At 40.5% G+C, this 27,898-nt stretch overlaps 1 protein-coding gene across 1 annotated transcript; it reads left to right on the top strand.

The window, feature by feature from the left end:
* The first annotated feature begins 268 nt into the window (after positions 1-268).
* CNOT9 (CCR4-NOT transcription complex subunit 9) lies at positions 269-27,240 on the top strand. The gene is made up of 8 exons (XM_058532995.1): positions 269-634; positions 10,421-10,600; positions 12,104-12,219; positions 14,148-14,257; positions 18,628-18,737; positions 23,098-23,196; positions 23,411-23,502; positions 24,922-27,240. Exons 1-8 carry the CDS (start codon positions 611-613, stop codon positions 25,088-25,090), a joined length of 900 nt encoding a protein of 299 aa, XP_058388978.1. The 5' UTR covers positions 269-610; the 3' UTR covers positions 25,091-27,240.
* The last annotated feature ends 658 nt before the right edge of the window (positions 27,241-27,898 follow it).

Here is a 27,898-nt window from a genome sequence, read left to right on the forward strand (position 1 = left end):
ACGCACGCACGCACGCACGCACACTCGACGCGACCACACGGGGCGCGTGCGCGCAAGCCTGCAAACTCCGCCCCTCCCACGCCCTCGCCCCGCCCCAGCACCTAGCGTAGTCTCGCCGAGGCAGCCCCGCCCCTGCCCTGATGTAGTACGCATGCGCACTTTCCACTTCGCTGCCTTGGGGCCTCCCACCGTTTCCCTCATGCTCAGCCCAGTCGGGCATGCGCACTACTTGCCCTCCTGGGACTGCCTGGCTTTTCCCGCCCTTCACTGGCCTCCGGAGGAGGGTCAGAGTTCACGTCCCTCTCTTGGGATACCAGCTCGAAGCTGGGGGATGCGAGGACTAGTGGGTGGCGGACGTCCTTCCGGTCCTGAATCTTAAGGGGCAAAGGACACACGCTGGGACTATTAACTCAGCCGAGAGCTAGGAGGCGGGAAGAGGTTGTGTGGGCGGGGTCAAGGGTGAAAGGTCAGAGGGCTGCGAAGGGGGCGGAGCGAGCCGGAGGCGGATGGCGGCTGCGGCGGCTCATCGTCTTTGGCGGCAGAGGCGCTGAAGCGGGGACGCGGGTCGGGCGCGTCCGGCAGTGGGAGGAGAGCGGCGGCCGCTCCCAACATGCACAGCCTGGCGACGGCTGCGGTGAGTGGCCGGGCCGCCCGGCCTCGGCCCAGAACCCCTCCTCGGCCCTGCTTTCCGGCCTTCTCTCCTCGCTCCCTGCGTCGGGCTCGGAGTCGGGCTCCTCCTGCCCTCCTTGCGCGAGGCCCCGGCCCCTCGTTGCCGCGCTGGGCTGCGTGGGACCCGGCCCCCACGTTCCTCACCGGCCGGCGCTCGCGGCCTCTGGCGCCGCGTATCGCCTTCTCTCCCGGCCCGGGGCCTGGTCCGGCGCCCGGAGCGCCTTTTCGCGGCCCGGACAGGCCATTCATTGATTCACTACGCTGACCGACAGTTTCGGCCTGCCGGTTTCGTGCTGGGCGTGGGCAGGGATGAGGGGAATGCCGTGGTCCCTCTGCCACGGCCGCGCTCGGGACGCACTGCCTAGGCGCATCGCAGCGGGAAAGAAATGGCTACTAGCTCAGACCGCTTGCGTTATAGATGGAAAAGCTGAGACCCGGAGAAGTGAATAATTATTACGTCTGACTTATGGTTCTACTGCGCTTACAACCTTTTTTCACACGTCTCATTTTACCAGCGCGATCTTTTATCAAGAAAAACGGATCGTGTAACTCACCTGTTTAAAGTCATCTTATGGCTTCTCTTTGCATGTAGATAAAATCCAGACTCCTTGCCATGGCCTACAAGGCGCTGCTTGTAGGATGTGGTCCTTACCCATGTTTAGTCTCATGTCATTTGCTCCGTAGGCTCTGGCTACAGGGACCGCCGTGCCATCCCTTCTGCCTGCACTTTTGCATTCCAGGGTGCACTTTCTGATCTCTATTTCTGGAATGCTCTTCTTACTCTCCCCGCCCCCCCCTTACTTACTTACACACAGACACACACAGCATGTGGATGTAACTGGCTCCTCTTCCCTCAAGTCTCAGCCTAAAAATCTCCCTAGAGTGGCCTTCCTCGACCACCCTATTTAAAGTAGTTTTGTAACCCCCAGCTTTTCTCTGTTAGAGTACTGTTTACAGCATTGATCCCAGTTTGTAATTTTTGTATTCTTTTATCTGTCTGTTGTCTGTCTCCCTCTTGATCCACGGGGATCATGTGGGTCCTGTTTATATGGTTACCCCAGTGCCAGGACAGTTCCTGGCACAAAGGAGGGGCTCAAATACTTTGCTGAATGAAGGGGTATAGATGAGGGAGGTCACTCCTGAGAGCACATAGCTGTAATGGGAAAACACGATCATATGATTTGAGGATACTCTTCTGAATGCTCATCCTAATTTTTCTGTTTTACTAAGGTGATGTGACTTAAGGAGAGAGTAGTATACTGAAATTGCATTACCAGGGAAAAGGACATACTAAATAGAAGACCAAAAAATTGCCTTAACTTTAAATATATAAAGTGAAAAAGAGAGCTGAGCATGACTAGGTTATAGAAAGCATTGTCATTTCCCAGGCCTGTGGCATCTCTGTGTCCTATCACCATGTTTCTAAGTGTTTGTAACTCTTCAAAGTGGAGAGGTACTTTTTATATCTCTCAATTAGGTAATTGCAATTTCCCCAGCTTTTTTATTTCTTCTAAGTAATACATGTAATTTGAGAAGAAGCAAGTCAGAAGATATGGTTGCTGCTCCTAGGGGAGTGGCAGGTTAAACAAAGGATTCTTCTAAGGTTGGCTTGTCCATCTTTCAAAATCTGATTGTCTTCTCCAGACTTTGATATCAAGCTGCTCCTTTCCCTCTGCCTCCGCAATCTCTCTACCTAGTCAATTCCCTTTATTTTCAATTGCTCCCTAATGCATCTTTGGAACAGCCGTTAAAGCTGTGGTTCATTACTTATAAGAAGTACTGGATACATGTTTTCTTCAATTAAATTTACAATGCTTTACATTTATTTAAAGTTTGAGCTTTTAGATATGCTGTTTGGACCACACAGAAACTCTGACAAGTTGCTTTGCACCACTTATTTACTAGAATATCTGGTTAGTGAGGAGACTGAAGCATAGAGAAGTTGAGCGACCTCTTTCCCAATCCTTCACGCCTTCCATTAGACGAAACTGTCTGTGTTATTCTGATCTGGGTAAAGGAACTGTAATGGTGTATATCACTCACAAGAAATTGAGAAGAGTTAATAATACATGCAGCAGTGCCTGCAATAATCTAAGCCACTTGAGAAAATGCTCACTTTCTGCCTAATGATGAAAATTTTTGTTTGTGTATACCTTTATCTCTTTTTAAGAATAACATCACTTCAGCTAGGGAGATAGTCTATCAAAGGACAACGTGATCACATGTGAATGCAGGATGTATTCACTAGAGGGAGGAAGTTTCTTAAATTTTGACTCCTGAGTAGTAGTTTATTACGCTAGAAATGTATAATATAGTAGACTCTTGTCATTCTTTACAGAATACATCCTAACATCATCATTGTTGCCACCATAGAATATAATTTCGTTCTCACATCTATTAAATAGGGACAGAGACACCACACAGGATTATTCTAAAAATTAAATAAGAATAACAAAGTGCTCAGTGGTTGGCTAGGTTCACTCATTGGTTAAATGACTTGCTCCCAGACTTCAGCCGTGGGATGCTAACTCCTGCCTCAGCAAAATAACAAATCACTTTGTTGTGGACCTTGGAGGTTGCTTCAGATTAACAGAGCTGCAAATCTTCACGTACCGTGGGTCTTCTGTAATGAATGTTATGCTGGTGATCTAAAAGAGCCAAAGGTAAACCTTTAGGAGATGCATGGGGTATGCGTTTTCTCTTTAATTTCCCCACTAACTTCCACTGGCAATTCTAACATCCTTAAACCCTTGTCTTTCCCTCTTTTTGCTTGAGGAAGATTGTTGCTAGCATCTGTGCCAGTCTTTCCGCCTAATGAGCAGCATCATTAGTCATTTTATATCTTTTTGTTGAAGCTGTACAAGACTCCCAGATGCCCTCCTCTTTGGCAAGTAAGAAGAATGTTGGGCACCCTGAAGGATCTGATTCAAACACTGGCTCATCCCATGTCTCCTGTTGAAGCTTTAAGCAAATTGCCTAAGTTCTCTTTGCTTGTTCACTTCCACGTTTAAAAAGTTATTTTGTTTTCTTTTGTTTTTTTAAATTTTATTTATTTATTTATTTTTCCCCCCAAAGCCCCAGTACATAGTTGTATGTCATAGTTGCACATCCTTCTAGTTGCTGTATGTGGGACGCGGCCTCAGCACGGCCGCAGAAGCGGTGCGTCGGTGCGCGCCTGGGATCCGAACCCAGGCCGCCAGCATTGGAGCGCGCGCACTTAACCGCTAAGCCGCGGGGCCGGCCCTAAAAAGTTATTTTGAAGAACATTCTGGCCCTTATTTTATAAAGATATAAAGATAATTAAGCTAATTTAATATTTCACTTTGGCACTACTTAGAAAATGTGTTTTCTTGGAATGTTATCATTATGTAGACACCCAAAGCCATATGTTGAGTCATCTCCAGACTTGGGAAAATAATCTCTATTTCAACCTAATTCCGTTCTTTCTTTATTGACTATCACGTATTCCTTGTTAGGAAAACCAACAGCTATTTTGGCCCTTGTAATATAAAATTGTATTGATAGATTTGACTCTTCTGTTTAAGAAAGCCATCAACATCAATTTTATAATTTACTCAAAGGGGAATAAATCATATTTCTTTCCCATTTATGGATAAATGTAGGTCTTTTTTATTTAACTTCTAAATTTCTTTCTCCTTTTCGCATTAATTGTTCAGATCTTTCAGAGATAGATGACCAACTAGCAGTACCCTGTGTTTGTGACACTTGGAGTTAACCATTGGTGACTCACTTTGGTAAATGTCTTGCCTGTGTTAAGCTTTGTTGAAAGAAAAAAGTTACTTGAAATACATTTTCCATATACAAACCATTAAGCAGAACAGAGGAGAGCAATTCCCTCCTAAATTTTGATAATACAACCGTTTTTTTAACACATCTGTTAAAAGAACCACTGACTTGAAGCAGGATATAACTAAAAATATACAGTTATGTACAATAGAGTTCATTTCTAATCTTGGAAGTAAGTGTTGAGGATGATAGCAAATAGTCCAAATCAGACTTCTCATAAATGACTTTATGTTTCTGGGTATGTAATTGAACCCACAGTTTATCCAACTGTTAATGAGCTATATTATAATAGAATATTAAACTTAAAGTTTTGTATTGGGTTCTTAAGAAATAATTTCTTCAACTTGGAGGGATATTTGTGATTTCAATCCTGTAGACCAGGTGGGGCTCACTGATTCTAGAGAGAGGTAGGCTAGAGTTTAAATCTCATTCCACCATACACTTGCTGTGTGAACTTGAGAATGTTAAACCTCCCCGAACCTGTTTCTTCTTAGAATTTTGAGAATAAAGGGAAGTAATCCACAGTGACTGTCACAGAGTATGTTCAATAAATATTATTTCCTATAAGTAGTTTCTAGAAAAGGCAAACCTAATCTGTAGTGGCAGAAAGCATATCCATGTTTGCCTAGGGCTGGGTGTGGGGTTTACTAAAAGGAGTACTAGAGACCTTGAGGGGGTAATGGAAATGGTCTATATCTTGATTCTGGTGGTAGTGTATAGATTTCTCAAAATTCATTGAAATGTACACTTAAAATGGGTGCACTTAAGAGTGTTATTGTCTGCAACTTACACCTCAATAAAATTGATTATTTTTAAAGAGCCACTTAGATTAGTCTCTCACTTAAAACTAAATAAAGTGATTTCCAAGATTTTAGAGTGAACTGAGACTTTGGTAATTATTTAATATAGTTCCCTCATTTTACCAGTGATAAAATTGAGGTTTGGAAAAGTAAATGACTTATCCTAGGTCACACGTTTCTAGAAATGGCCACTTCTGACTCCCAATCCCTTGTGCATTACACTTATGTACTTGTGTAATTACTCGCAAACTGAGGTCTCTCCTATTGTTTAACTTGATAAACAGATTTTTTCTTTCTTTTTTTTTTTTTGTGAGGAAGATCAGCCCTGAGCTAACATCCATGCTCATCCTCCTTTTTGCTGAGGAAGACCAGCTCTGGGCTAACATCTACTACCAATCCTCCTCCTTTTGTTTTTTTCACCCCAAAGCCCCAGTAGATAGTTGCACGCCATAGCTGCACATCCTTCTAGTTGCTGTATGTGGGACGCGGCCTCAGCATGGCCGGAGAAGTGGTGCCTCAGTGCGCGCCTGGGATCCGAACCCGGGTCGCCAGTAGCGGAGCGCACACACTTAACCAGTAAGCCACGGGGCTGGCCGGATAAACAGATTCTTAATCCTGGGTCCATGGATGGGTTACAGGGGGTCTATGAATTCCCTGAAATTATGTGTAAATTTTGTTACACATAAGTTATGTGCAAAACAATGTGCAATTGTATATTTTTCTGAGGAACAGATGGTGGATTTCATTTGACTCAAGCACTGTTAACCTCTGCTCTTGTGGTAGGATCCTGCTGTTATTGCTAGTGTGTTTAAGTTAGGTAGTCTCCAGTAGGGAAGTCATCGATGAATTTGTTCATCTGCCACTGGACAGTGTGTGCTGCTGGGTTGAGTTCCTTATCAGCCACAGCCTCAGAAATGTGTTAGTAAATTATAAATTAAAAGAATTGTAGCTGTTGAACTGGGAATCTTTGGAAGTGATCTTTAGAGAATGGGAGGAGGAGGAAATCTGCCCACCGTCGTTTACTCATAGTTTCATCAGTTGTAGAATAAGGATAATAACCACATTGTTGTGATCAGCAAATGAAACCATATTAAAAAAAAGAAGTACAATACAGTTCCCACTCTTCCCTCATCCACCCCACCCGCTCCTTCACTTCCCACTCCCTTTTAGGAAGACATCAATTTTCAGATTCTAATATTTTTGTGGAAGGTGTGCCTAAATGATCTTTGGGACTTGGAAGGAGAGTAAGATACGTTTTGAATTGTTATTACCATCAAGATGTAGTGAGATGCTAGAGTTGTGCTTTGGAGTTTTATTCAGGGAGATGTCCAAAGTATTTTATCAATCGTCTGGTAATATAAATTAATATATTAATCAATACATAACTCAAAATGTAAAAATATTTTTCCTTTTATTCTCCAAAATAATTAAACTGCCATGTGTGTTATAAAATTACTTGTTGATATATGTGGGGAGGGGTGTGCGTATGCGTGTGTGTGTTGGTGGCTATCACTAGCTAAATTAAGGCCATCTGAGCCATGATTTGACATAGGGAACTAAACTATTTCACTGACTTTCCCATTAAAATGATGGTTATTAAGTGCCTTATAATCTCAGTAAGTAGAGAATTTCTCTTAACATCAATGATATTGTTTGTTCATGGTGCTGATTGTTTTTCAGAATAACTTTTGAATTTTTGTCTGAGATTTTTATATATTCGCTCTCTCTATTGTGTAGGTCACAGGAAATAGTTTTTTAGAAAGTCATCTTTAGATCAGACCTAATCTTTCAGGCAGGTGAGAAGCAGCACTAGCAAAGCAGTTAAGAGTATGGACTCTGGGCCGGCCCCGTGGCTTAGTGGTTAAGTGCGCGTGCTCTGCTGCTGGCAGCCCGGGTTCTGATCCCGGGCGCGCACTGACCCACCACCTCTCTGGCCATGCTGAGGCTGAGTCCCACATACAGCAACTAGAAGGATGTGCAACTATGACATACAACTATCTACTGGGGCTTTGGGGGAAAAAAATAAATAAATAAAATTATTTAAAAAAAAAAAAAGAGTATGGACTCTGTTGCCAGACCGCCTGGGTTCAAATCCTGGCTTTGCTACTTAAGTTTTAAATAACTTCTCTGTTCCTCAGTTTCCTCGTCTATAAAATGAGGGTGGTATGGGGCCGGCCCGGTGGCTTAGCGGTTGGGTGCGCGCGCTCCGCTACTGGCGGCCCGGGTTCAGATCCCGGGCGTGCACCAGCGCGCTGCTTCTCCGGCCATGCTGAGGCCGCGTCCCACATACAGCAACTAGAAGGATGTGCAGCTATGACATACAGCTGTCTACTGGGGCTTTGGGGAAGAAAAAAAAAAAGGAGGAGGATTGGCAATGGATGTTGGCTCAGAGCCAGTCTTCCTCAGCAAAAAGAGGAGGATTAGCACGGATGTTAGCTCAGGGCTGATCCTCCTCACAAAAAAAAGAAAAAAAAAAAATGAGGGTGGTGTGATAAGTATTTATTTAGGACAATGCCTGACAGAGTAGCATTATATATGTTAGCTTCCTCCCGTTTTTACTTTGAGAAATAACTATTCATCCCATAACAAATAGGTATTCAGTGAGTTTAAACTAACTTTTGCTGCTAAATTGGGGGCAAAATTCAACAGGGATGATGAAAAGGAGGTCCCTACTCCAGATGTTTTCTGATACCAAGCTGCCCTCACTGCCTTCCCTTTGGTAGAATGGCTACAGAACCCATAGCTCCAAACTAATGTCTGAGAGGGCCACATTACCACCCACCTGACATCCTGAGCTCTCTTAGAACCAAAGTCCCATGGAGGCTGCAGCTCCCACAAGTAGCCTCAAAAGTTGGAGTATTGCTGGCAGTAGGTGGCCATGGCCTTAGGGACCCAAGTAGGCACCAGGCATTGGCCCTCCAGAGTGCCAGCACCACTCCAGGGGCACCACGTCCTGGCTGGAGTCGAGCCAGCTCTGAAAACGGCATATGTGGATAGGGCCTGATGTTTGGCAGCCATGGTATGCTGACTTGTGGCTACTGGTGCAGCCTGGTGGTGTTTACATAGGGCTCCCCAGAGCAGAATGGGATACAGGGATGCCGGACACAAGTCACAGACTGGCTCTAGTGGGGGTGAGGGAGTTTATTGATGGTGGTGTCTGGGTGACAGGACTTTGAGGAGAGTTGACCGGAATGAGTAATGACTAATCAGGATAGATAGTATATTGCTGGAGCAGTGTCTATGAGGCCCCCTTTAGTTACTGGATTGTAGGTCATCCAAGAGACTGTGGGCAGGAAACCCACAGCTAAAATTTTAGCCCTTGTTTCCACTGAGCTTTTAAGGTGATGTAATACTCTAAATAAACATACCCTATCTTCTGGTGGGAGTTACGTTTCCAAAAATAATTTTTAAGTTGAGGGCCTATCTGTAGCAGCATAGAAAGGGCAAGTGCTTGGACAAGACTGCTTTTGCTGTTGGGAGGGGGGGGAAAAACTACTCGATTCCTTCTACATCATATGGTTGCTTTAAGATCCTGTGTTTCCTTGGGGAGCATGACTGGTGGCAGTTACAAAACAGCTTTTAACAGATTACTCAAAGGCACTTAAAGAAGACTTAAGCTGCATGGTATTTCAGTCCATTTAGCAGAACACCCTGTGGTTCATTCTGTCAAGCAAGTGAAATGATAAACATTAAGCTAAAAGCTTCCATTTATAGAAAGCTGTTGTTTGGCTTGGGTAGAGTAAATGTGAGTGCACCTCAAATCCATCTTAGACTTCATTCTGTTCTTCAACAAAGACAGTTGTCCTTTTTGTTCCCTATCTTTCCACCTGTGCAGTGGGTAGGTCATCATTGTATCACACTAAGGAGTAGTGGGAACATGTAAATAACTGAGAAGCTGTGTAATACAGTTCAAGAAAGCGTTGGAATATGCAACTTCATATTTGGGTGAATTGTGTGAGTTAATTCCTCTGAGCGTGAGTAATCTCCTCTGCAAGTGTAGATCCCTCTTTTCTGTCTACCCACCCTTTTATTCCTCATGGTGTGGTGGGAATTAAGTGAGAAAATGTTGGGCATAGGCATAGAAATTATGAATTTGTTAGGACTTGAGAGCTAGAAATAGCAATGGTAATCATTTTTCTAGTCTACCATCTTATTTTCCAGATAAGAATAATTAAGGGACTTAACCAACGTCACAAGGCCATTTGACAAGTGTGAAGAATTATAGAATAATAGAATTCTATAATAGAATTATCGAATAATAGAATTCTATGTAATAGAATTATAGAAATCCTCAATTTTTTTTAGAATATTGTGATTCTTTAGCACAATAGTGAAAGCATATTCTACGAGTCTGTTTATATGGTCCCTCCATGAGTAAGTAATGAATGATTCTCAAAGGGGTGGAGGTAGAGTATGTGTAAGAATCATTAGAAGGGGAGATTTTTCCAGGTTACATAGGTTTTCTGCTCCATGGAGGGGGATGCCGGAATTACTGGGGAAGGACCAGCAATGGGTGGGGAGGGTGTAACCTTATTCCTTTCAAAAACCATTACAGGCACATGGTAAAAAAAAAAAAATGTTTAAACTGTACAGAAGATTTTATTGTGTACGATGAAAAGTAAGTCTCCCATATAGGTTCCAACCTTAGAAGTAACTACTGTTAACAATTTCTTATGTCTTTCTAGAAATGTTGTATGTAAATATATAAGAAGATATATGTGTTTATTAATGAAAGCATATCATGTATGCTGTTCTGCACTCCTTTGTTTTTTATCTAGTATCAGCCCATATAGAGCTATCTCTTTTAAAGGGCTACGTAGTATTCCGTATAAAGACGTACCCGTACGTATTTAACCAGTTCCTTATAGATAGATATTTGTTATTTCAGGTGTTCTGCTTTTAAAACAGTACAATAGTAAACATCCAAGTATACCTATAGGGTAAATTCCTAAAGGTGGAATTACTATTAAATGTGTGCATTTTAGATTTTGATAGGTTGAATTAGTTTACATCAAGTGTATGTATTTAGAAAAGCTCCCCTGGTATTTATGAAAAATATATTCCCTCCAAAGCACTACTGCAGAGTAAGACTTGGGTTGACTCTAATGAAATTCACCTGTTTACTTTCTTGTTTTCACTTGAAGCCTGTGCCTACTGCACTGGCTCAGGTGGATAGAGAAAAGATCTACCAGTGGATTAACGAGCTGTCCAGTCCCGAGACCAGAGAAAATGCTTTGCTGGAGCTGAGTAAGAAGCGGGAATCTGTTCCTGACCTTGCCCCCATGCTGTGGCATTCATTTGGTACTATTGCAGCACTTTTACAGGTGGGTATCTAGCCGCGAGTTGCAGTTCAGTCCTGTTCATCACACTTGTCTCTCTCTGCCTTTGTCCAAATGATTTTGAAGACTTTATAGTAGGATGAGTCTTTAAATGTTAGCATTTGTAAGAATCTGTTTTAGAAAAGTCCGAGGTGCTCTTTAAAACGCAAATTCTTGGATTTTACCCAAGAGATTTGATTTATTTAGTCTGAGGTTAAAAATCTGTGTTTCTAGGGGCTGGCGCCATGGCATAGCGGTTAAGTGCATGCACTCCGCTGCTGGCGGCCCAGGTTCGGATCCCGGGTGCGCACCGACGCACTGCTCGTCAGGCCACGCTGTGGCGGCGTCCCATATAAAATGGAGGAAGATGGGCACGGATGTTAGCCCAGGGCCAGTCTTCCTCAGCAAAAAGAGGAGGATTGGCATGGATGTTAGCTCAGGGCTGATCTTGCTCAAAAAAAAAAAAAAAAAATCTGTGCTTCTAACAAGCACCTCCCCTGCTCCCAGGTGATTCTGGTGCAAGTGGTCCAAAAACTACACTTTGAGAAACATAGCTTTAGGAGTACTACAAGACAGTTCTACATGACAGGGGGGAGAAGGTGGAAAGTAAGGTGTAAGGACTGCGAGGTATATTCTGGGGAAAGAAAATGTTCAGGTAACGATATAACAGCTGTAGGATTAAAGGTAGGTACACTTGTACATTAAAGAATAAATAACTGAAGTTTGGTTCTGACCAGAATGGTCATTGGTGGGGAATAAATTGATATGGTATAGTCCTAAGATACTAAGCAAATAGAATGATCATCCTTTCAAGTATTGTCCAGAATTCCTAATAATTAGATTAATTTTTCACATCTGTTAAGTAAATTCACGTTCTATCCCTACTTCATGTAGCCAAGAACCTGATCTTTCTTAAAGGAACATTTTCTATGTCAACTTTTACAATTAAAATAAATGGGATTGTGTTCAGCAAACCATCACCTTTTGACAGAGAGTACATATATTCACTGCTGTTTGTACATATCCTACGTGTAGACTCATGTTCTTATCTTGCCCTTTATGCAGTTGCTACCTGACAAACTCGAATTTCGTTATGAATCATTATTGTTGATTTACAGACACTTTCTGACCATCACTGTCCAATCACTATAACTAAAGGCAATGTGTGACAAATGGGAGGGATTATAATGTCAGAGTCCCTCGAGTGAAAGCCTCAACAGATGCAGGATATAAGAGGAAGTGTAGGTGACCACAGTTGCCTCCATAGAAATCTTCCTAGAGACACGTGTAGAAATGCCTCAGCTAGTCTCCGTCAAGTACATTTGTGATGAAAGGATAGGAGCATTGTTTGTTTATTTCTGCTCCCTCTCTGATGGTTCAGTTCTTATAGGGTATGTGGAATTAAGAGTTTTTTGTTTTTTTTTTTTAAGTTTTTTGCCTTGATACCATGAGAATTAATTTGATAATAAGTTATTCCTTGTTCATCTGGTGCTGGTTTCTGTTTTTTAGGAAATTGTAAATATTTATCCATCTATCAACCCACCCACCTTGACGGCACACCAGTCTAACAGAGTTTGCAATGCTCTGGCATTACTGCAGTGTGTGGCATCACACCCAGAAACCAGGTAAATGGTTTGGATGAGTCTGTTGGGGAGGTTTATTTTGAATATGGTCTTAAACTTTTTCTGAATGATGAGAGGAGGAGCATGCAGTAGGGCACATGTGTATAGATGTGGGTCCTCAGGATTCTCATTTACTTTTTTTTTTTTTCCCTGAAGAATTTCTGGTCTCTAATTCACCAAATTTTAGTATAGTAACAGTATAGTATTGTTTAACATGTTCTTTTATAATTACTTTTTTTTCCCTTTTTTTGTTGTGGTAAAATATGCATAACATAAAATTTACCATTTTTAAGCATACAGTTGAGTAGTATTAAATACATTTATAATGTGCAACCATCACCACCATCCATCTCCATAACCCTTTTCGTCTTATAAAACTGAAACTCTATACCCATTAAACAACTCCCCATTCCCCCAGCCATTGGCCACCACCGTTCTACTTTTTGTCTCTGTGAATTTGACAACTCTGAGTACTTCGTGTAAGTGGAAACATACAGTATTTGTCTTTTTGTGATTGGCTTCTTTCACTTAGCATAATATCCTTAAGATTTATCCATACTGTAGCATAATTCAGAATTTCCTTCCTTTTTAAGGCTGAATAGTATTCCATTGTCTCATTTACTTTTTACCCACTCATAGCAATGAACTTTAAAGGAGTGTTGTTCACATCTCAGGAAAGGTCAGAAATACAGCCACTTCTCCCTCCTGAATCCATGGTAGGCATCACTATGCCGTATATGAGGCACAGTGCATGGCATTTAGTAGGAGATCAGTAAATATTTGAACCCAGCACCTTTCCCCACTGAACCCAGATTTGGCTTCAGAATCTTTCTTAACACAGGATTCGACTAGGCAACCTCTGTAATAGATGAGATTTGGCATGCAAGTTGAGACGTTTTTGCCTGCTATATCTGACAAACTAAGAAAAGGGAAATCCTGTTCAGGAATCTGCTTTGTGACTTTTCTGGCCCTAAGGCACTTAATAGTTGTTTTATTAAAGCCTGTCCTCTCTTTGTCAAGTTTCCTTATAAAATCTGAGTGCTAGGTTGTCACTGACCTTTCAGAGCTTTAGAAAAGTTACCCAGAAAATTATTTTTAAACACTTAGGAAAAATGCAAGAGTACTATGAGTGTTAAAAATTTGGGGTGTTGGTTCTCCTACAAGGGTGTAACTTATTTATAAATAATATAAAGTAATAGGCTGATTCCATATTAGTTGCCTGATATATTAGCTGTAGATGTTTTTAGAATGCTTAGTGTATCTGAAATGCTCTAACAAAAAAAAAGCATGTGCATTTAAGCATAGCAGATAAACCTGCAGATAAAGCTGATAATGGCTGTATTGTTTTGTTGTCTTGATTTATAAGGTTTTGTCTGACTGTACCTGTGAATATTATTATTCAGTCGTAAATTAGGTGAGGGACGGCATCTAGGAGAATCTCTTGTACACTTAATTGCATTTTATGACCTATTATTTACAATCTGCAGTTGGATATTTTATCAGTTTTTAAGGTACTTGGTGCTGATTATAGGGAAAATCATGTATTCTCTTAACCATTGGCCTAGACTAGGATTTTTTAACCTTGACCTCCAATGACATTTTGAGCTGGATAAGTCTTTGTAGTGCGAGGGGGCTGTCCTGTGCATTATAGGATGTTTAGCAGCATCCCTGGCCTCTGTGCACTGGATGCCAATACATGCCCTCAATTGTAACAACCAAAAATATCTCCAGACATTGCCACATGTCCCCTAGGGGGCAGAATCACCCCAATTGAGAACCACTGGTCTAGACTAACGACCAGTAACAGTCTTTCCTAAAGATTCCTTGGTAAGGCAGCGTTAGAGGCCTTACAGAATTAACCTGGACGTTTGAATGTTCAGAATCCTTAGAAAATAACTCTGGGCTCTGAATGTGATTATTTTTTTTTCCAGGTCAGCATTTCTTGCAGCACACATCCCACTTTTTTTGTACCCCTTTTTGCACACTGTCAGCAAAACGCGCCCCTTTGAATATCTTCGGCTAACCAGTCTTGGAGTTATTGGTAAGTTATTAGGGTTGTTTTGCAAGCCTGAAATCCTCATTCATAATAGTGGTCTTAACTTAGGTGTTTTGTCTTGCCTTTTATGGCTTTGATTCACCAATTGTTCATTTTTGTCTTTGAGGTTGAGTCTATTTTCACTAATAATGAGTGTCAGGAGCATGATATCTCTGACCAAGTACCATTCTGAGTGTTGTTAATAAGGCTGTGAGGCCCAGTGTTTGGGGTTAAATTCAGCGTATATGTAGAAATGTGTACTGGAATTGTAGGGAGAGTCAAGAACAAGGACTTCAGTTAACAAGTAAAGAGTATTATTACAGGAAGAAGAATTTGAGTTTGTTGTTTTGTTTGTTTTTCTCACTTCTAAGCTGTTCTCCCGTAACTCCAGGGGTTTACCTTCAATTTCACCGAGTTAGATTTTTGCATGCACAAGGTAGTGTTTCCATATATATTTACTATGAGAGATGTGTCTAAAGTACTCCTTACTTAAGAGAACAATATATCAGCTATTTCGAATCTCAGACTCCCGGGTAGTAAAGAACTATCTTTGGATTTGTGAAATGTAAATACATTCAAGAACATTTCTTTCCCAAATCACCCTTCCTTTTTCCAATGTCTTTTTCTCATAGTTTCTGCTTATGTGGTGAACAAACAATAAGAACATTGATAATACAAACTTTGTTTTGTTGTTATTGTTTTTATGTTCAACCTATGTTCACATCCTTAATGATTATAAACCATAAATCAGGAAGTATAATTTAAAAGTTTGGTATTTCTAAGACATATTTCTCAAAGACATTTTATTTCTACTTTTAAGGAGTAACTGTTATATACTCCTCCCAAATGGTACTCTAATTAGAAACTTTTTTTCCAACATATTCTTTTCTGCTTTTAAGCTATAAAAATTTCTCATGTAGGATTTAAAACATCAACATGATTCCAGCCAAAAGAAAATATTTATATCCTTAATTCTGATTCAAATCATCCTACTTCTGTTGGTTTTTTGACTACTGTGGTTGGATGATGCATTTGTGAGATGTTAGGATAAAGTTAACAGTGGGGGGATGAAAAAAATGCTTGGACGGTATTAAGCCAAATGTCCACTCTTGTATATATTTTCTGAAACTCAATTTCTGCAAGTCAGTTGAGAGAACAAGCAGAAGAATCTTTGGGCCTAAACTTTTTGCTTACAATTCAAGGATTATCAGACAAGTTTGAATATAAGTGAAATGATACAGAAGATAAATTAGAAAATATGAAACTGAATAAAAATAAAAACACAACATATCAAAATTTGTAGGATGCAGCTAAAGCAGGGCTTTGAGGGAAATTTGTAGCATTAAATGCTTATACTAGAAAGGGAGAGAAGTCTTCAATCAATGATCTAAGCTTTCACTTTAAGAAACTAGACAAAGGAGTAAATTAAGCCAAAGCAAGTGGAAGGAAATAATGAAGAATAGAGATCAATAAAAATGAGAACAGAAAAACAATAGATAAAATCAATGAGGGGCCAGCCCGGTGGTGCAAGTGGTTAAGTGTGCACGCCGCTGCGGCGGCCCGGGGTTCACCGGTTTGGATCCCGGGCGTGCACCAACACACCACTTGTTAAGCCGTGCTGTGGCGGCGTCCCATATAAAGTAGAGGAAGATGGGCACAGATGTTAGCCCAGGGCCAGTCTTCCTCAGCAAAAAAGAGGAGGATTGGCATTGGATGTTAGCTCCAGGCTGGTCCTCCTCACACGCACAAAAAAAATAGATAAAATTAATGAAACCAAAAGCTGATTTTTTTTTGAGATATAATTGACATATAACATTGTATTAGTTTTACATGTACAATGTAGTGATTTGATATATGTATATATTGCAAGATGATTACCATAGTAAGTTTAGTTAACATGTATCACCACACATAGTTACAAAATTTTCTTTCCTGTGAAGACAGTTTTTAAGATCTACTCTCTTAACAACTTTTAAATATACAATACAATATTGTTAATATAGTCACCAGGTTGTACATTACATCCCCAGGATTTATTTATCTTATAACTTGAAGTTTATACCTTTTGACCTACCCATTTCACCCACCTCCAATTTTTTATTGAAAAAATTCAATAAAGTTAAGACACCTCTAACCAGACAGACTGAGAAAAAAAAGAGAAGACACAAATTACAAATATCAGGAATAAAAGGAGATATGTTATAACAGACTGTACAGACATTGAAAGGATAATAAGGGAATACTGCTAATAACTAGGCCTGTAAATTTGACAACTTAGATAAAATGGACAAATTCCTTGAAAGATACAGTCTGCCAAAGCACACTAAAGAAAAAATAGATAAGCTAAATATCTATTTTTTATAGATAAGATAGATATATAGGTAATATATTTAGATAAGCTAAATATCTAAGCTAAATAGTCTTACATCTAAATAAATAGTTTTTGTAGTTAAAAATCTTCTAACATAGAAAACTCCAGGCCCAGAGGGTTTCACTGACGAATTCTACCCAAAATTTGAAGAAGAAATATTAGCAATTTTCTAAAACTTTTCCAAAACATAGATAGGAGGTTTCTTAACTGTTGGTGAGGCCAGCATTACTCTGATAATAAAAGCAGAAAAAGAAATTATGAGAAAAGAAAACTATAGGCCAGTATCCCTCATGAACATAACATGTAGAAATTCTCAACAAAATGCTAACAAATCAAATCCAACAATATATAAAAAGGATCATCATGACCAAGTGGGGTTTATCCTGGGAATTCATGCTGGTTCAGCTTTCAAAAATCAGTCAATATGATTGACCATATCAACAGACCAAAGAAGAAAAATCATATGATTATTTCTGTAGTTCAAAAAAAGCCTTTCACAGAATTCAGCATCCATTCCTAAGAAGAACTCCAGCAAAGTAGAAATAGAGGGGCCTTTCTCAACCTGATATAGTACAAAAAACAAAAACAGAAAACCATGGTTAAGATCATAGTTAATGTGAAAAACTGAATGTTGTCCCCGTAAGAATGAGAACAAGGCAAGGATGTTCATTCTCACCACTCCTGTTCAATCCTGGATATCCTAGCCAGTGCAATAAAGCAAGAGAAAAAATAAAGGGCATACAAATTAGACAGGAAAAAATAAGACTGTCTGTTCAGACAACATGATTAACTACATAGAAAAATCTTGAAGAATCTACCCCAAAAAAGCTGCTAGAACTAATGAGTTTAGCAAGGTTGCAGGATATAAGGTTAGTATGCAAAAATCAATCCTATTTTTATGTGCTAGCAATAAACACTTAGAAACTGAAATTTTAAAAACCTACCATGTATAATATCACCAAAAGATGTGAAAACCTTGAGTGTAAATCTTAGAAAATAGGTACAAGATCTGTAGCTAAAAACGACAGAACCATGATGGAAGAAATCAAAGAAGACCTAAATGAATGCAGAGAGATACCATATTCATTAATTGGTATATCAGTGACTTATTATAGTTGAGATGTCAGTTCTCTCTGACTGATCTATAGATTTAGAGCAATTCCAACAAAATCTCAGCAGGATTTTTTTTTAAGAAATCTACAAGCTGATCCTAAAATTTATCTGGAAAGGCAAGTGAACTAGAATATCCAGACATTTTTTAAAAGAAGGAAGGACAAAGTTGGAAGACATACACTACTTGATTTTCAGACCTACTAGAAAACTACAGTAGTTAAGACAGTGTAGTATTGGAGAAAAGGCAGACTTGTAGATCAGTGGAGCAGAATGGAGAGTCCAGAAATAGACCCACACAAATATGGTCAATTGATTTTTAACAAAGGTGCAAAGACAATTTAGTGGAGAAAGGATAGTCTTTTCAATAAATCGTGCTAGAGCAATTAGATCTCCATATGTAAAATAATGAACCACAATCCATACTTTGTACTCTATAAAAAAATTAGCTCAAAGTGGATTTTAGACCTACATGTAAAATCTAAATGAAATAGTAATTTGACAACTGCTGTAGGGCATGTTAGTAAATTATGGTATGTGCTGTCTGCTGTGGGGTTTAGAGGTATAGCATTTGTAGATTGCCAATTCTGGTTAAACCAAATGATGTTCCTTACTCTCTCCTAAAGTCTACCAGGAATGATAGAAAAATGATTTAGAAGGCTAAACTGCTGCTGACTATATGATGGGCTTGGTACCTGATCTTTTAGTGTTGACTGGTAATAGTCAGCCTGTGCGTTTCTTCCTCTTTTTTTTTACATGAGTTTGTATCTGATTCTCTGACATAGAAACCACAGTTTGTGTTATATGTTATTTAAATTCCACAACTAGCTGGATGAACAATTTTAATTGGAAACCCTGACTCTGAAATAATTTTGTTTGTCCATATTTTCTTTAGGGGCCCTGGTGAAAACAGATGAGCAGGAAGTAATCAACTTTTTATTGACAACAGAAATTATCCCTCTGTGTTTGCGCATTATGGAATCTGGAAGTGAACTTTCTAAAACGGTATGTGCTTTTAACTTAATTAGAGTCTACATTTTGTGTTGACCCTTAGGCTACTTCTTTATGGTCCTGGGATCATTTTCTCCTTCCCTTCAAGATTTCTGAAACTTTTATTGATATTTTTTTCTCTTTTGAATAAAAATGGTTATAAATTGATCGTTAAAAAACCCAGACCCCTTAGAAGCATATCAAGTTAAACACTAAATTTTTCTGTGTTTTCTCTGAACCCACCTCTCACTCCACATATGTATTATTCCAGACATTTTTTCTGCATAATCAAGTGTATGTATATTTGAGCTTCTGCCTACCTTGCACTTTAACCATGAATGACAACATGACTAGGTATAAAATTCTTATCTCATTTTTCCATCTCAGAATTCTGTTGCCAGAGCCCTGTTGTCTTCTGGTATTGAATGTTATAGTGAAATCTTGGGCCAGCCTAGTTTTTCTTTTTGTTGGTGACCTTGCCTTTACTGTGTGGGTATCTATGAGTTCCTTTTATTATTTTTAAGTTCATTTGATAATCTTATATGGGATCTTTTTCTGGAAGAACATACTCCTTGTGTCTATTTTTTGTTAATTTTCATAGTTTTCAATTTGTCCTGGCCTCTTGCTTCAGCAACATCAGTTGTGCTGTATTGTATCTCTTTTTTTCCCCTCTCTAATCACTTTTTATTTTTTTATTTCATGTGTGATTTTTCTCAAGGCTATATTTTTCCATGTTGCTGACTATTTTTAGCAACATCCAACCTCTGCTTTTAAAGTATGCTTAGTCAGGGCCGGCCCCGTGGCTTAGAGGTTAAGTGCTCACGCTCCACTGCTGGCGGCCCGGGTTTGGATCCCGGGTGCGCACCGACACGCTGCTTCTACGGCCATGCTGAGGCCGCACCCCACGTACAGCGACTGGAAGGATGTGCAGCTGTGGCATACAACTATCTACTGGGGCTTTGGGGGAAAAAATAAATAAATAAAATTATAAAAATAAATAAATAAAAATAAAAAAGTATGCTTAGTCACACTGAATAATTTTTAATTCAATGAATTATTACTGAGTTGGATATAAACAGGTGTCATGATTTAAAAATTTTTTATTTTGAATATGCAATACATAAAGTAAAAAATTCAAATAGTATAAATAAGTATACAAATAAAAGTAAATCTACCTCAGTCTCTCAGTTCTCCCTAGTGGTAACCAGTGTTACCACTTTCTTGTATCCTTCCAGAAATATTCCATATATATATGTACCAGTTTAATTTTATATCTGTTTTTTCCCCTAGTCTCTGCCCTCTCACTTCTCCTGTCTTTTCAGCTCTGCTTTGAATTTTTCTTTTTTTTTTTTTTTACAGTCCATGTTCTCTTCAATTTGTTTGAAAATGTAAATAATTATTACTTGTTACCTCTTCTTGGGGATGTCTCTGCAAAAGTTTCCATGTGGGAGCAGTTCTATCCAAGACTGCTGTTTGTTTAAAAATAATGATGGAAAGAGGTGGTATGAGCTGATGCCGGCAGCTTTTAAGTCAAGTGTTTTACCTCTGATTACCTCTGAATGGGTCCACCCATCTAGGGTATGTGTGTTGGGAGGTATTTATGCCTCTGTCTTCAGTTTTTGCTTCAACATACAAAGGATAAGTGACATGTGATCTATGTTTATGCTTTTCTTCTCTTTTCTTCCCTAATTTTAGTTCTTTTTATTAATTTCAGTGGATTTCTGGGACAGGATTGGAATGGGTACAACTGTACTCTGTCATCTTTTATTAGTAGTTGCCTATGAATAGATTTCTCAAGTTGGCTTCTTATGGCTAGGGCAGAAAAAGACCCATTTCTTCTTTTGTGACATCTCTTCCTCTTCCAGGGCCCCCCCCCCCCCATCTAATGATCCCTCCCCTATTTACATTCCTTGCCCATTACTAGTATTAATCCATCCTTAATTTGTATAGGTTCCCATTGGCCTTTATGCTTCAGCTGGAATACTTCTCATATCCTGCCTTTTATGGTTAGTAGTCAGTTCCTGGCTCGTCTTTCTTCCTTTGCTGCATGCAAACAGGGACCTTTTCGTGTTCACTTTTTATGTACAATACATAGCCTAACACCTTGCCATAGTAGGCACCCAGTAAAGCAGAGGTTCTCAATCAGGGCTGTGTGACATGATCACCTGTGAAATGTTTTAGTAATATAGATGTCCAGGTTCCATCTCTGACCTACTGAATCATTCTTCAGGGTGGTACAATCTGGACATTTGTGTTTGTTAAAAAATCCCCCTTGGTGATTGTATAACTTATTTTGGAAAGCTGTCTGGCAGTACTCAGTATAAACATAAGCCTCCAGCAGTCTCACTCCTAGGTATATACCCAGGAAAAAGGAGCTCTCATGTACATCAAAACATATACAAGAATGTTTATAGCATTTTTATTCATAAAGGATAAGTAAATTATAGTAAAGTCACAAAATAAACAGTAAGTAAGAAAAATGAACTGCTGATATATACAACATGCAACAGACGTTATGTTGAGTCAAGAAGCCAGGCACATGTGAGTTCATACTGGATGATTCCATTTACGTGAAATTCAAGCACAGGCGAAACCAATCAATGGGGATAACTCAGAATAGTGGTTACCTGTCAGAAAGGATATTGACTGGGAAAAGACACAAGGGAATCTTCTGGGGTGCTGGAAATATCTGGTTGTGCTTCACAAATGTGTACATAGGTAAAAATTCATCAAGATGCACTTAAGATTAGTGCACTTTGTGCACTTTACACATTTTACTGTGTATGTGTTTGTGTTAGTTTCCTGTTGCTGCTGTAACGGATGGCCACAAGCTTGGTGGCGTAAAACACCACAAATTTCTTCTCTTCCGGTTCTAGAAGCCAGAAACTAAATAAATTTCACCAAGCTAAAGCCAGGGCGCCAGCAGGGTGAGCTTCCCTCTGGAGGCCTGTTTTCCTTGCCTTTTCTAGCTCCTGGAATTGCATTCTTTGGCTCATGCCCCACCTCCTCTCTCTTCAAAGCCAGCAGTGTAGCATGTTCAGATCTCTCTCTGTTTCTGTCACAGTGCCTCCTCAATGGTCAAATCTCCCTCCACTTCCCTCTTATGACGACACTTTCAAGTACATTTAGGGCTCACTTGGATGATCCAGCGTAATTAATCTCCCCCAAGATCCTTAGCTTATACTGCAAAGTCCCTTTTGGCATATAAGGTAGCATTCACAGAGTTTGGTGATTAGGACCTGGATATCTGGGTGCCATTATTTAGCCAACCACAATGTTATACCATAGTAAAACAAAATAAATAATTGCCGTGGTTGGTTCCAACGAGCAGCCAAGGAAGAGATTGTTATAATAATTGTTTGACATAAATTAAACTGATATTTTTTTCTGAGGTCACATTGGTTTATTACATTATATAAATTTCAGGTGTACATCATATTTCGGCTTCTGTATAGACTACATCGTGTTCACCACCAAAAGTCTAGTTGCCATCCGTCACCATACCCATGTGCCTCTTTACCCTTTTCACCCTCCCTGTGGATATTGTTTATTACTGTTGGGACAGTTTTCGAAGGGAGGCTTAAAAATTTTATTTCTTAAAGATCATTTAAGAATAGGAAAAGCTAGGGCTGGCCCCGTGGCCTAATGGTTAAATCCAGTGTGCTCCGCTTTGGCGGCCTAGGTTTGGTTCCTGGGTGCAGACCGACACCACTCGTCGGCGGCCATGCCGTGGCGGTGACCCACATACAAAACAGGAAGATTGGCACAGATGTTAGCTCAGGGCGATTCTTCCTCACCAAAAAAAAAAGATGTTAAAAAAAAAAAAGAATAGGAAAAGCCTTACTTACTGCATTTGGAAGAGATAAAGCATAGCTGAATCTCTGAAATCATCTTGGCCTATGGAAAGGAGAAGATACACTATATTCAAACTAGGTTTGGATCTCAACTCTGTGACTTCGTATCTTTGTCACTTAGGTCCTTAACCTGGCAAGTAAGTTATTGATTAGCAGTTAAAACTGACACATAGTAGGTTTTCAATAACTGAGAAATTCTCTCCATTTTTGAGAATCTGATAATTACCATAACCTACCCTTTTATGTAAATTGAAAATAACAATGATACCTACCTCCTGGGTTTATTGTGAAAATAAGGCATGTTATGCCTTTAGGAAAAATTCTGGCACATAGTAAGTGTTCAATATGGTAATATTTGATATTAATTTTTTTGTACTATGCATATCTCGTTGACTAAGTTGTATACAATGCAAGGGTCTCTGCTTAATTTTCTGACTCATGGTTATTCCTGAGAGATGAATGGACAGTTGGAAAACAAGTCTGAGCAACATTTTGGACTCCTTAATTTTGTTTTACTCCAGGTTGCCACATTCATCCTCCAGAAGATCCTCTTAGATGACACTGGTTTGGCTTACATCTGTCAGACATATGAGCGGTTCTCCCATGTGGCCATGATCTTGGTAAGTTTTTTCATCTACCCCCTTTGCAACTGCTTCTGATCACATAGCTTAGTCCCTTTGTAGTTGACACTGAGAAGCTTCAGTCTTCCAGCTAGAAATAACTACCCTGGGACTTTGTAGAATGATTCTTGCAATATCTGATCTTTGCTGTTAACTAGGATTATTTTGTCTTTTGTGTGCTTTTTCCTACCCCACCCCATTTTGGGGGAAACAGGGTAAGATGGTCCTGCAGCTATCCAAAGAGCCTTCCGCCCGTCTGCTGAAGCATGTAGTGAGATGTTACCTTAGACTCTCAGATAATCCCAGGTAAACATTTACAGGATTTATAAGACTTTAGAGAAATACTCTGCTGATTGGTTGCCCCATCTCGTGGCATAGCTCCTATGTCTTTAGGACAGGGAAGAGATATAACTATATTTAGTTTGTCTGAGACAGAACTTGATTTATTCCTTTTGAAATCAGAAGTACTGAATTAAAAAATCCGTCAGAGTTGTATCTCCCCATTGTAACTCTGTTCCCTACTCTAAAATTCCAGAGAGTCCAGACAGTTCCAAGGGAACTTTATGATACATTACTCCTGTGGTTTGAGCTTTTTATTGCTACTCCAGGCGGTCAGAAAGAGAAGTATATTTTCAAAGATCTCTAAGAAAAGAACAGATCCCACAGGGCTCTTGAATTATATTTCCAATTCTCTCTTTGATTCCTGTAAAGTCCTTGAGCTAATTACTTTATCTTCCTGTGTTCGTAATCTTTCTGCCAGAAATCATACACTGTAGATATAATGCATTTTAGAAATGTTTGACCTTTTGCATTGTAAATCCATAATTCATACTAAAAGCCACTTGCTCAGATTCTGCTAAACCACATAATGGGGTGATTTCTGTGTTCCTAGGAATGGGGGTAACATGATTTAATGTGAACTCAGCCTCCTGCCACTGAGGTTATTCAAGCCCTAGCTATTTCTTCGACCATTTTGTCCTGTTCTTCAGTGGTTCCTGTTTTCACTAAGTTTGAGAATATGTTTGTTTAAAATTATATTTGTACAGAGAAACTTGTCTGAGTACAAAAGCCACAGGTTTGTTTAAAACAGTCTTATAAATAGTTAACATTTACTTTTTTGAGGTTTTCAGATTTGACTTTCTAATGGTCATCTTTTGAAGAAAATGAAACATTTAAAAGTTTTCTTGATAATGTTGCTACCATAGTTTTGTTTTTACTGCTTATCTCTTATTAGGGATTTTAACTATAAAACTGAAGCAGTTTTTAAGAAAGATAATTTATATTAGTTTAGAATTAAAGTTCTTTAATTTATCATATTTTGAAGCAGGTCATATCCCTGTTAATGTACTGATTTAGGAAATGTTTCATTTACTATAATCCATATATTTCTAACATGAGTATATTGACTATATTTACCGTAATAAGTCAGAAAGCAATTTGAATTGAAGTAAACTATTGCACCGTTTTATTCCATTTTGTTTTGTCATGAAATTCTACATTGGGGCCTTGTTCTGAAAATGTTTGCAGACTACAGATCCTGGTGATCTCTGAGCCTATGCCTAATATAAGCTTTAAGGAATTTTAATGGCTTCTTAAAGTAACTTGACAGAGCTGTAGATTCCCAGGATTCTGTATATTTATGTCTAAGAAAGGGGCTCTTCCCTGTCCCCCAAATGTGAGTTTCTTTGTTGGTCTCCCTGGTTGGTTGGTTTGTTTCTGATGTAGGGCACGTGAAGCGCTCAGGCAGTGCCTCCCTGACCAGCTGAAGGACACGACTTTCGCCCAGGTGCTAAAAGATGACACCACCACGAAACGCTGGCTTGCACAACTGGTGAAGAACCTGCAAGAGGGCCAGGTCACCGATCCCCGGGGTATCCCCCTGCCCCCTCAGTGATCCTCCCCTGTCCCCTCCCACTACTCCCCCAAGTTGGGGAAGGGAGCGGGAACCTACGAGGAAAACAGCTCAGGTTTTATCGCCGACCGGGAATAGACAACCTCATTGCTGAACTGCACTGGAGAAAAGGGGCCAGGGACCCCCGCTGAGGTGTATGAGCTCCATCTCGGGCTGCCTTGAAGACCTGGGCTTCCTCTGCTACTCCCAGGAAATGGGCTCCTGACAGCAGTCCGCCACCACAGCCCCAGGAGGGTGTCAACACCAGCAAATGCTGTATTTGCAGCATGCCAAGATGACCCTTCTCCCCGCCCTCTACTTAGCTGCTGGCAGGGAGGGGAGACAGTGGTGACAGCAGCAGCACTCTAGGCATGGTGAACGCCTGGGACCAAGCCATGTGGCGTTTTTTATTTTGCCTTCCTAGAAGACTCAAGATGTGTCTCTTCATTCTCTCTCTCAGTATTTGTTTACTTTGGTTTTTTGTTTTTAATCTCAGAGAGAGGTGTGTTTAGTGGACACAAGCTGTAATATTCAGCAAAACTTTGTCAATTGGCACTGTTTACAAGTCTGTTAGCTGCATAAGCTCAATAAAAAGTTGGTCTGGGCATTACATCCCCTCCAGCAGGCCAATAGCTGCATGAGCTTTGGGAGGAATGGGAGGCAGGGGAAAGATATAAAGCCAGAGGACAGCAGGAAGCCACCACCTGTTTCCTTTCCCTCCCCTTCTGCCCCCAGGTCTAGATGCCACAGGACCTTAACCTCGTTTCTGGCTGTAGCTGCTAGCTTTTCCAAATCTCATGCTGCTCTCATTTTCACTTCCCTCCTGTTAAACTTAAAACAGACGTCTTAATTCATCAGGCTGTCCTGGAAGGGTGTTGTGTTGGGGGAGGAGAGGCGCTGGTGAACCTCACCTTCAATTCAAATCCTTGAAGATATTTCCTGGATGACTTTTTAAAGGGAGGTGCATGGGATTAAGACGATAGGCTACTTGATCCCGTTCTTTGCTTTAGTGTGAATTTCTGCAGCTCCATCTGTCTTCATGATTGTACTTGAAGCAGTATTAGCTGAATGAGTTAATTTTATTCCCATTTAAGATGGAGGGCTGGACTCTGCTTGCTCACTAGTCTTTTTTCCCCCCCTTTTTTGACATATTTCCTTTTGGTCTATGGGAATTACAGGGTTGCCACTAAAATATTTTCCGCTTGTTCATATTGTGTCAGAGAATCCCCCTTCCTTCTCTGGAGCTTTAGATGACTCTATTCACAATCCAGAGGCTTGAATCTGTAACCCAGTGTAAACTGCCTTGCTTTCCCCCAGTCCTTCCTCCTGCCGACACCTGTTCGCTCTCTCGTCCCCATCTCCAGTGAAAGATGGGACTGTTAATCCAACTCTAGAGAGAGACCAAGTATTTTCTGTCCATATCTCGCACAATGGAAGGCGTCTCTGAACAAGTTTGAGGAAGGCCTGTAAGGGGCGGGCTCGGAGAAACCTTTGCAGAGGCGGTTTTGCCAACACAAGGGCTCTTTCAAGCCGACTTTCACAAAGGGAGCCGGCCTTGTTAGTTGGCTTCTGTCTCTTTAGAGCTAAGAGAGTAGTAATTAAGTAGCCTAGATGTAGGAAGGGTAGAATAAGCACTTATTCCCCTGCCTTCCAAAATGAAGAGGAGAACCAGGCCAGCTCTCAATGTTCTCAAGCCTGAAGAGAAGAGGTTTTGGAGAAAGCAGAGAACAGCATGGACTGGACAGACGTCTTGACTCCCTTCAGCCCATAGTTTGTGATCTGCAGAGTCCAGCTCGGGTAAACCTGATTTTTGCCAACCGCCTTCCTGCTGAGCCAAAGTTTTCTCATCGCCCCTCCACTGGGGAAGCAGCTGAGGCCCAGGGCCTTGCTCCCTGGGAAATTCTCTCTCCATCTTTCGGTGCACTGGCCATGTTACTGTGCCAATAGTGTCTTAATTCTTGTTCCATCTGTTCTCAGCTGGCCTTGGACCCCACATAGGAGTCAGGGGGAGGGGTGGAAATGGGTATTATTCCTTGTAGTTGATCCTGATGTGTGTGTGTATAAAGAGACCCCTCCCCTTGTTTTGTGTTTTCATCCCTCTCACTCCCTCAACAGGATTCAAATAAAACATGCTTCTGTTTTTATAAAAATGATTTTTCCTTTAAATTGGAGAGTTTATTTTGTCAGTGTGGAGATATCTAGGCACTGTGGTCAGGTGATCCTTGTCATCCCTGCCTCTACCCTGTGTCCACCTGCACAAACACATTGCCCTGCCAAGAGGGCAATGAGGGTTCCTTTGTGGATAGGTCTTCTGGGACAGTCCTGCTGATGTATAAAAGCTGTTTGGGAGGCTCAGATGGTGCCCTTTATCTGACAGAGCATCTCTTGCTGGGACAGAATCTCACTCCTGGCTGTAGTGGCCAGAACTTAGTACTGGTGTGGGAGAGACTTCTATAAGTGAAGAGGCAACGCTTGGAACATTTTATCACAGACTTTAATATTCATTTCCTTCTGTGGTTCAAGACTTAGAGCACATCTCCAGAGTTGTTTCCAGGGCTATTCTGGGCTCTCAGTGGGACAGAACCAACTCTGCTTTCAGCTTCTTTTTTCTAAGGCTTTAGAGTGCCTGGGACTGTTTCAGTGGTGGAGCAGGGCAAGGAGAGGCACTGGTAGCCTTCAGAGCATGCCTTCCTTACTGTCTATATATGTGATTCCCTTGTTCACTATCCCTGCTGCTCAGAAGCTGGGAAAGGCAGGGATATATACAAAGCTATTACTATCAAAAAGCCTAAGGAAAACATTTGGATTAGG

This window comes from Diceros bicornis, chromosome 37 (assembly GCF_020826845.1).
Source record: "Diceros bicornis minor isolate mBicDic1 chromosome 37, mDicBic1.mat.cur, whole genome shotgun sequence".
NCBI lineage: Eukaryota > Metazoa > Chordata > Mammalia > Perissodactyla > Rhinocerotidae > Diceros > Diceros bicornis.

Bases quoted from the DNA above. Each gene is read 5' to 3' on its own strand.
- CNOT9 (XM_058532995.1), top strand. From the start codon at position 611: ATGCACAGCCTGGCGACGGCTGCG. The intron at 12,220-14,147 runs GTAAATGGTTTG...TTTTTTTTCCAG, and splicing joins GCATCACACCCAGAAACCAG to GTCAGCATTTCTTGCAGCAC. The intron at 18,738-23,097 runs GTATGTGCTTTT...GTTTTACTCCAG, and splicing joins GAAGTGAACTTTCTAAAACG to GTTGCCACATTCATCCTCCA.